We start from the raw sequence: 10721 nt of genomic DNA, 5'->3' as shown, positions 1-10721 counted from the left end.
GTTTTTACCAGTGCATGGTAGAGGAAATGTCTGTATGAATGTAGCCAACATTCTTAAGGTTTTTGTTAAGCAACACCCAAGATCTTATGACTCACCTTACCCTCTTTGTTCAGACATTATATTTCTGGATATTAAAGGTTTTTTTGTAAACAATAATCCTTTGAAAAAGTAAGGATCTCATTCCAAAAACTTTATTTCAGGCCTGTGGTAGGTTAAGCCACTGCCTGTGATGTCAACATCCCCTATGGGCACTGGTTCTTGTCCTGGTTGCTCCACTTCTGATTTGGCTTTCTGCAACTGTGTTTGGGAAAGCAGCAAAAGACGGCCCAAGTGCCTGGGCCCATTTACCCACATGGGAGATGCGGATGAAGTTACCTGGCTCCTGCCTTCAGCCTGAACCGGCCCTGTGGCTGCTGTGCTGTTTTGGCCATTTGGGGCAGTGAACCAGGGGAAGGAAGATTATCTCTCTCTCTCTCTCTCTCTCTTCTCTCCCTCCCTCTCTCTCTAATTCTATCTTTCAAACAAAATAAATAAATATTTAAAAAAAAAACCACAACTTCCATGTAGGATAAGCCCTTGTCTTGACTGTTGAGAAACAACTTACTATTTTATTCCTTTTAGTATTTATTGTTGTTTTGTTCTACTTAATACCATTGGTTGAACTCTGTAATTAACACACAATTATTCTTAGGCTTTTAAAATTAACAGAAAAGTGATCTCTGTTAAATATAAGAGTAGGAATAACAATGTCATCTCACTTATCAAAGTGATAAATTTAAGTATATAATTGATCAAAAAGATAGAGTAAGTGTTGAAGAGATTTCACAAATAAGACCAGTGTCTGCAAATAATAATTGATACAATTTAAAAGGAGAGAATGATCCTACATGGCAAGCAGGATACACAGCAGACTCATAGAATAGCAAATGCCCTAAACAGCACTCCAGTCTCAGAATCAACCCTTGGGGCATTCGGATCTGGCTAAAAGGCCCATGAGAATCTCACAGGCATGGAAAGCCAAGACACTGTGGCAAAAACGACCTGAATGAAAGATCTCGGTGAACAAGATCCCAGTAGAAAGAACGGGCCATCAAAGAAGGAGGCACCTTTCTCTGAAGGGAGGAAGGAACCTCCACTGTGATATGGCCTTGACTAAATAAGTTCAGAGTTGGTGAATTCAAGGGGCTTCCATAGCCTCGACAGCTCATGGCAAGAGCCTCGGGTCATAAGTAAGAGTGTCAATTGTCAAATCAACAATGGGAGTCACTGTGCACATGCTCCCACGTAGGATCTCTGTCTTTAATGTGTTTTATTATGAAAGTTAAAGATAACACTACTAGTCAAACAGTACTCTATATCTTGTGCAGTTGTGTGGGTGCAGTCTGTTGAAATCTTTGCTTAGTATATACTAAGTTGATCTTCTGTATATAAAGATAATTGAAAATGAAACCTGATGAAGAGTGGGATGGGAGAGGGAGTGGGAGATAGGATGGCTGCAGGTGGTAGGGAGGTTGGGGTGGGGGAGCCACAACAATGCAAAAGTTGCACTTTGTAAATTTACATTTATTAAATAAAAAAGTGACCCAGTGTATGAAGAAGTTCCAAAAGGAATAAATTTAGATTGTTATCATCTCATAATATTAAAATTAAACACAGAAAGGCAATTTTACCTCCAAAACAATTCTTTTGAATGCACCCTTCACTTCCTTATTCCTCAGGCTGTAGACCACAGGGTTCAGCATGGGGATGACCATAGTATAAAACACAGATGCAATTTTATCTGTGTCCATGGAATGATTGGAGCTTGGCTGTAAGTACATGAAGATAATAGTCCCATAGAAAAGGGAGACTGCAGTGAAGTGAGAAGCACAGGTGGATAGAGCTTTCTGGTACCCTGCAGCTGAGCGCATCTTTAGGATGGTGATAAAAATGAACATATAAGATATCAAGATAACAAGGAGAGCAAAAAAGACATTGAAGCTGGCAACATAAACAAGGACCAGCTCATTAGCATGTCGGTCAGAGCAAGACAGAGCCATGACTGCTGGCACATCACAAAAAAAGTGATGGACCACATTGGACCTACAGAAAGAGAGACTGAATGTCTCCCCAATATGGATGGAGGCATTCAGGAAACCACAGACATAGCAGCCTATAACCAGACAGCAACACACACTTGTCGTCATGGTGTTCGTGTAATGGAGGGGTTTACACACTGCTGTATAGCGGTCAAAAGCCATTGAAGCCAAAATAAAATCTTCCATGGTGGCAAAGGCTGCAAAAAAGAACATTTGAGTAGCACAAGCACTGTAGGAAATAACTTTGTCTTCTCTTAAGAATTCAGCCAAGACTGTTGGAGTGACAGCTGAGGAGTACCCAATATCCACCAAAGACAAGTTACTAAGGAAAAAGTACATGGGGGTGTGAAGACGTGAGTCCACGAGAATCAACACAATCATCCCCAGGTTTCCCACCACATTGATGAGGTAAATGATAGTGAACAGGACAAAGAGAGGTGCCTGCAGTTCTGGGACACTGGTTAGTCCCAGCAGGATGAACTGTGTCACTTCTGTCCTGTTCTCCATCTCTGTTATCTGGGACTCAAGAAGATGCTCTGTAGCAAAGAAAAGTAAAGACAAGAGTATTAACAGATGTTGTAGACTAGCTACTGTACTGAATTGAAACATTTATGTACCATGCATGATATTTTATTAAATAATAATGTATGTATTTCAAGATTGTTCACATCTAAACATAAAACATAATCACAAAATATAACACACTATTATTTTTATTTTTAGAGTTATGAACTGTTAAATTGGAAAGATTTTTCTGGATTATAGCTCATTTAAAATTTGAAAAATCTAGCATAATGTCTATCATATATATATTATACATAAAAACAATAAATAAAATATAATGAATAAAATTCTATCTATATCTATCTATATAGATAGAGATCTATCTATCTATCTGTATCTATCTATCTATATATCTATCTATAGGTAGAAAGATATATAGATAAAGTCAGATTTGCCCATCCTAGTAAAAGTTTACACTTCTATTTTGCTCACTGGAAGGATGGCTGTACATACTTTACAAGCACATTCAATAATTCTTTTCTACAACATTATGAACTTGATTAGTTGTTACTTGGGTTGATATTGTCATGAGTAAAAGGTTAAAAAATTTCTTCATGTTTACACAAGTGTTCACACAAGCCAAGCTTCAGACCCAACCCAAGTGGTTTTTTTAGTAAAATGGTCATGACTGTATACAAATCAAATTGTTGTAACTCAGATTACAGTTACTCATTGTCTAGCTTGGTGCAAACCTAGTGGGTTACATAGTCAAGTAACTGAAAGATATAAGCACAGATTTCTTAGGACAACTGGGGCAGTTTTTACCTTTACCTCTAATCATAAGCTGACATAAGGTGAATAGGATGAACCCACCACCTTATCAATCAAAGCACTAACCCTCCTGTTGTTTTTGAATAATCATTTTTAAAGGAAAAACACGATGTTTCATTAAGTATCATCTAACTCCTTAGAGATGAAAGTTTTGAAATTTGCACCATAACTTCACCTCAGGACTTTAGAAAAATGCTCAAAATATCAAAAGGAAGTATATTCTGCTCATCTGGGCTCTTCTCGATGGAGACCAGTTCCTGAGTGCTAGCCTCAGTGGGTGTAATATTCATCTGCTCTGTCCCAAGAACCACACAAAGGATCTGTGTAGTCCTCAGTGTAAGTTCAGATTCCCCAGTGATGTCTCTCACCCAGTAACCAGAAACCCCCAAGCTTGTGGCGTCTCCCACTGAGACTGCTCAAAGTCCCAGCCACACCATGAGTTCTCCCACACACCCTCAGTTTTTTGTTTTTTGTTTTTTGTTTTTCCACAGTCCCAGTTCAGAAGCTTCACACAGTCACCAGCTCCTAGCCCCCTGTTATTTCTCCCCACCAGAGTCAGGAGTCTCCACTTGGCTGACTGCCGGATGCAGACACGAGCTAGCGCAGCTGTTACATATGTCCAAAAGGGCACCCGCTCTATCGGCTTGTCACAGTATACCTTTGTAAAGTGATCGGAGAGAGAGAAACATGTCCGTCCCGTCCTTTTTTTTTTTTTTTTTTTTTTTTCTCCTCTAGTTTGGCTGGTGCACTTTCCCCGACAGGGCTTCAAGCTTTGTTCCCTCCAGGCTCTTCCTGCCACTTTTTTGCCAGTGGCTCTAGCTACTGCAGTCTCGTCTCACCTCACTTTCCAGCGCTGCTGCATAGGCTCTTGGCTGTTGGAGTCCCTAGCTGTGGGTGCCCACGCCCTCCATGTAGGTCCACCGTGTCCCTCTAATTACAGATTTTCCTCTGCCATTTTTTCCCTAACTCTTCCCTGAGACTACACTCTCTCCACTTTTTTTTAAACTATCTTCTCTGGGCTACAGCAGTAAGCTCACTCCCTATTCTGCCATCTTGGAATTGCCCTCAAAATATCTATATCTATGTTCAATAAATCACAGTAATTGTTTCCATCCCATTGGTTTTGCATGAATTACAGATTTCACTAGAACTGTATATTGAATATAGACACTTACCTTGCTCCTTAAAAATAAGTGACAACCACTCTTGAATAGTGAGTTTTAAACAAGAAATTCAGTGATGGATTTATGCATAAATCATGGTACAGAAGTTCCCTATCAGGGAGCAGTCAGCAGTTCTCAAGCTTCCAAGCCAGGAAGAAAACATTAGTGTAAAGAATATTGGCGTTATTCAAGTCCTGAATCTACTGTGTGTTCCTTCTTTGCCTTTAGAAGAGTCACTTGCCACCCCCTTAATTATTAAATAAGCATAATAAAATCACCTCTCCCACCTAATCTGAGGAATTTGTTTGTAAATGGCCAAACAACCTGCTAAGGGGGTTATCATTTTCAAGTCACTCAATATATTTTTTTTTCTTAAGGTGTGTCCTTAGCCAAGGCTGCAGGCCTACAGGAAATCCTAAAACCAAGAGTGGGCTTGCATGTCTAAATAACCATTATCATTCAGATGAATAAAAGATTAATCAAAGGGGCCAGGATCAAAGTTTGGTGGCCTTGGAAACTCATGACTGGAGCATAGGGAGATTACTGATGCCATAGACAGGAGTGTCAATTGGTAAAGTCAACAACAGGAGTCACTGTGCACTTACTCCTCATGTAGGATCTCTATCCTTAATGTGCTGTGCATTGAGATTTAATGCTATAACGAGTACTCAAACAGTATATTTCACTTTGTGTTTCTATGGGGATGCAAACTGTTGAAATCTTTACTTAATGCATACTAAACTGATCCTCTGTAAAAAAAAAAAAAAAAAAAAAAAAAGAAAAGAATAGAAACTATCAACTCCCAACTTGACTCTCACTGGGATTAAACATGACAATAGGTCTGATCTGATTTCATCATCATTAAAAAAAATCATCTATTATTTTTCACTTTATGTTTCTGTGTGGGAGCAAACTGTTGAAATCCTTACTTAATGTATACTAAGCTGATCTTCTGTATATTAAGATAATCGAAAATGAATCTTGATGTGAATGGAAGGGGAGAGGGAGTGGGAAAGGGGAGGGTTGTGGGTGGGAGGGACGGTATGGGGGGGAAGCCATAGTAATCCATTATTCGTACTTTGGAAACGTATATTCATTAAATAAAAGTTAAAAAAAAAAATGAAGTCATTTGGAGTCATGTTGAACTTGAGAGGCCAATAAATCAGAAGGGGGAGTGAACTATAGAGACATAGAGCTCTCTAGGGATGCTCCCCCGGGAGAGCATCTGCAGCTCCTCTTCCCATTTTCTCAGGGAAGAAACATTTAAATTACCTCTGGGGACCAAGTTGAATATTTTGAATGTGCATATATCTTTTGCATTACTCATTAACTCATAAATTAAAAACAGTACTATGCATGCTTTTTGGTCAGTAGTTCTAGGGATGTTTTTAAGTATATGTAGCCATGTAACCGTTATCATGATCACCTAAACTGATTTCCCAAACTTCTTTGTGATCTTCCTGTTCTCCCACTCATGGGCCCTGACAACCACTAAACTGTTTTTATTTTCCGTTAAGTTTTGTCTTTGAAAGAATGTGATTCACTAATATGGAAATGAAAAAACAGCAAATGCTGTTGAGTATGTAGATAAAATTGTATCCTAATACACTGTTGGTGGGAACTTGAACTTGTACAAGCATGATGGAATACAGTATGGAGGTTCCTTAGATATCTAAAAAACAGATTTACCATATTACCCAGCCATTCCACTCCTGAGAATATGTCCAAAGGAAATGAAATCAGCATATGAGAGAGTTACCTGTACTCAGATGTTTATGGCAGTCAATTCACAATAGCTAAGACATACAATCAATCTAGATGTCCATCAATTGATGACTGGATAAAGTAAATGTGGTATATATACACGATGGAATACTCAGCCACAAAAAGAATGAAGACCTGCCTTTTGCAAAAAGAAATGGATGCAATTGGAGACCATTATACTTAGTGAAATAAGCCAAACCCAAAATGGCAAATATTACATGTTTTCTATGATTTGTGGTAATTATATGTAATACAAAAAATTATAAGAGTGAAATTGACATCTTTGGATTTGATTACTGTTCAGAGCCTCTGTCTATATCCTACTGAAGAGTAATCTTTCTACTTTTTACTTCTTGAACTCTATGATTATAAAGTAAATTTAAATGTTATCAGAAGTGTTTAAAAAAGAAAGAAAGTAAGAAAGGAGGAGTGAGGGAAAAGGGGATGGAAGAAAGTATCATATTTTTAAAATTATATCCATGGGTGGCCGGCGCCGCGGCTCACTAGGCTAATCCTCCGCCTAGCGGCGCCGGCACACCGGGTTCTAGTCCCGGTTGGGGCGCTGGATTCTGTCCCGGTTGCCCCTCTTCCAGGCCAGCCCTCTGCTGTGGCCAGGGAGTGCAGTGGAGGATGGCCCAGGTGCTTGGGCCCTGCACCCCATGGGAGACCAGGAAAAGCACCTGGCTCCTGGCTCCTGCCATCGGATCAGCGCGGTGCGCCGGCCGCAGCGCGCCGGCCGCGGCGGTCATTGGAGGGTGAACCAACGGCAAAGGAAGACCTTTCTCTCTGTCTCTCTCTCTCTCTCTCTCTCTCTCACTGTCCACTCTGTCTGTCAAAAAAAAAAAAAAAAATTATATCCATGGGCCAGCGCCGCGGCTCAATAGGCTAATCCTCTGCCTGCGGCGCCAGCACGCCGGGTTCTAGTCCTGGTCAGGGTGCCAGATTCTGTCCCGGTTGCTCCTCTTCCAGGCCAGCTCTCTGCTGTGGCCTGGGAGTGCAGTGGAGGATGGCCCAGGTCCCTGGGCCCTGCACCTGCATGGGAGACCAGGAGAAGCACCTGGCTCCTGGCTTCGGATCAGCGCGGTGCGCCAACCACAGCATGCCGGCTGTAGCGGCCATTGGAGGGTGAACCAATGGAAAAGGAAGACCTTTCTCTCTGTCTCTCTCTCTCACTATCCACTCTGCCTGTCAAAAAAAATTGTATCTATGAACTACATGAAATCTATATAAGTAAAAATTAATTAGTTTAAAAAGCTCTTTTAACTTTGAGAACTTTGAAAAATATTTAAAGGTTTACAAGTGAAATGCTGAATCAAGGAAAGTTGGGATAGGCATTTGGTACAGCATTTAAAATGCTACTTGGGACTTTTTCATCCCATCCTAGAGTGCCTGTGTTCTGGTCTTGGCTTTACTTCTTATTCCAAATTCTTGCTGGTGTAAATGATGAGAGGCAGCAGGGATAGCTCATGAAGTTAGGTCATTGCCATGTATGTGGGAAACCAAAATTATTTCAATGAATGACAGGGGAAAAATCATGTGATAATCTCAATATATGCTGAAAAAATGGTAAAATTTAACATGATAAAATCTCTGAGCAAATTAGCCATAGAAAATATACCTAAAGCTAACATTATATTGAACAGGGAAAATCTGAAAGCCTTGTCCCTATGATGTGGAACAAGGCAAGAATGCCTACTGTCATCACTTTTATTCAACATAGTCCCAGAAGTCTTAGCCAGAGCAAAAGGAAGAAATAAAGGGTGTCCAATTCCAAAGGAGAAAGTAAAATTGTCTCTGTTTACGGGCAACATATACATAGAAAACTTTCAATGTATTAACAACAACTATATGAACTAACAAACATTCTACAAAATTGCAGGATAGAAAGTCATAATACAAAATTAGTAGCATTTCTGACCACAATAGTAATTATCTGAAAGAGAAATTACCTGAAAGAGAAATCAAAGGGCTGACCCGGTGGCATAGCAGGTAAAGCCTCCTCCTGCAGTGCTGGCATCCCATATGGATGCTGGTTTGAGTCCTGACTGCTCCTCTTCAATCCAGCTCTCTGCTTTGGCCTGGGAAAGCAGCGAAAGTTGGCCCAAGTGCTTGGGCCCCTGCATCTGCGTGGAAGACCTGAAGGAAGCTCCTGGCTCCTGGCTTTGGATGGCCCAGTTCCTGCCATTGCAGCTATTTAGGGAGTGAATCAGCTAATGGAAGACTTCTCTGTCTCTCTGTCTCTGTCTCTCTCTCTCTGCCTCTGTAACTCTGCCTTTAAAATAAATAATTTTTTAAAAAATAAAGAGAAATCAAGAAAATACTTCCATTTATAATAGTTACCAAAAATGGATCTACCAATAAGTTCAACTAGAGAGAAGAAAGATTTCTACAATGAAAGTTGAAAATTTTGCATGAGATAAATTGAAAAGGACACAAAAAGGAAAGATATTCTGTGTTCATAGATTGGAAGAATAAATATAATTAAGATTTTTATTCTACCCAAAGAGATCTACAGGTTGAATGCAATTACTATCAAAATACCAATGACGTTCTTCACAGAACTAGAAGCAATTCTAAAATTCACATTGAAACACAAAAACTCCAGATAGCAAAGTTAATATCTTGAGCAAGAAAAACAAAGTAGGAGGTTTTGTATTATCTGACCTCAAAATATACTGCAAAATATTACAATCAAAACATCCTTGTATTAGCATAAAACAGATCAATAGATCAAAATCCAGAGCCTTGTGGTAAACCTACACATCTACAACCAATCTCCAACAAATGTGCTAAGAACATGACTTGGGAAAAGGACAATCTCTTCAATAAATGGCACAGGGAAAATTGGGTATCCATATGAAGATTAATGAAACTAAACCTTTGCATCTGAAATATGAGACCTCATAGTATGAAGCTATTATAAGGAAACAAAGGAGAAATGTTTTAGGACATTGAAATAAGCAATGATTTTGGATCAGACTTCAAAAGCCCAGGGAAAAAAGTTAAACTAGACAACTAGGATTGCATCAAACTAAAAGCTTCTACACAGCAAGGTAATGATCAGGTGCGGGGAGGTAATATAAACAACAGGAAAAAAACTGCAAAGATGTATATTACAGTTTTATATCCAAACTGTAATAAGAATTCAACTCCAAAGCAAACAATGATAATCACCATTCCACTTTGAAATGGGCAATGGACCCTAAATAGACATTTCTCAACAGAAGATATGCAAAGGAATGGGTATATGAAAAATGTAAAGCATAATTAATTATTTGAGAAATGAAAATCAAATCTATTATGCAATATCACCTTACTCCAATTGTATTGGCTATTATTAAAAAGACGACAGATAAATATTGGTTAAATGTGGAAAAAAGGTAATATTCACACACTGTTGATGTGAATGTAAACTAATATAGCCAATGTGGAAAACACCAGGGGAGGCCAGTGCCGCAGCTCACTAGGCTAATCCTCTGCCTGCGGCGCCAGCACCCCGGGTTCTAGGCCGGGTTGGGGCGCCAGATTCTGTCCCGGTTGCTCCTCTTCCAGTCCAGTTCTCTGCTCTGGCCTGGGAAGGCAGTGGAGGATGGCCCAAGTGTTTGGGCCCTGCACCAGCATGGGAGACCAGGAGGAAGCACCTGGCTACTGGCTCCGGATCGGCGCAGTGCGCTGGCCGTAGCGGCCATTTGGCAGGTGAACCAAGGGAAGGAAATGAATGAAATGAAATCATTCTGTCAAAGAGACATTTGCACTCCTGTATTTTTTGCAGCACCAATTAATGCTCAAGATATGAAGTCAAGTTAGGTGTCCATCCACTGATGAATGAATAACAACTCTGATGGAAGCAAAAGGCATCATTTTTAGTAAAATAAACTAGGTACAGAAAGGCAAATACAGCATAATCTCACTTGTGGGTTAATCTCATGGAAGTTAGAAGAGTTGTTTCCAAAGACTGTGGAGAGTAGAGCAGAAAGAGGAGTGGAAAAATGTTGGCTAGTGGGTGTTAAGTTTCAGTTAGATAGGAGAAATAATTTCTAGTATTCTATCATATGAAAAGATGACTGTATATAGCCAAACTATAATGTATATATTCAAAACACTAGGGATAAAGGATGATTAATTGAGGCAAATTTTGTTACTTTTATTTAAACTTTACACAATACCTACTTATATGGAGACATCACTTGTCACCCCAAAAATATGTAGAATTCTATGTCTTGAAAATTGAAAAAAATATGGAAGAGAAAATAAGGAAAAATCAGATTGATTTTTACAAAATATCAACAAATGTGATGTGGGAAATAAGCCCATCTAAGACCACCTACCCACTGAAGAATGGACTCAGAAGAACAAAGGAAGCAGGAAGTGAGGCAATTAT

The 10721-nt window shown here is 39.6% G+C and overlaps 1 protein-coding gene across 1 annotated transcript; it reads right to left on the bottom strand.

Moving 5' to 3' along the window:
- Positions 1-1646: 1646 nt before the first annotated feature.
- On the bottom strand, positions 1647-2673 carry LOC100342356 (olfactory receptor 5B2-like). The gene has a single exon (XM_002708983.4). The coding sequence runs from the start codon at positions 2583-2585 to the stop codon at positions 1647-1649; it is 939 nt and encodes a 312-aa protein (XP_002709029.2). The 5' UTR covers positions 2586-2673.
- Between the last annotated feature and the right edge of the window lie 8048 nt (positions 2674-10721).

Source organism: Oryctolagus cuniculus, chromosome 1, assembly GCF_964237555.1.
Source record: "Oryctolagus cuniculus chromosome 1, mOryCun1.1, whole genome shotgun sequence".
NCBI classification, from domain to species: Eukaryota; Metazoa; Chordata; class Mammalia; order Lagomorpha; family Leporidae; genus Oryctolagus; species Oryctolagus cuniculus.
The sequence above is the reverse complement of the archived record's forward strand: the minus strand, read 5'-3'. Positions and strand labels throughout refer to the sequence as shown.

Coding starts and splice junctions, on each gene's coding strand:
- LOC100342356 (XM_002708983.4), bottom strand. CDS start 2,585: ATGGAGAACAGGACAGAAGTGACACAGTTCATCCTGCTGGGACTAACC.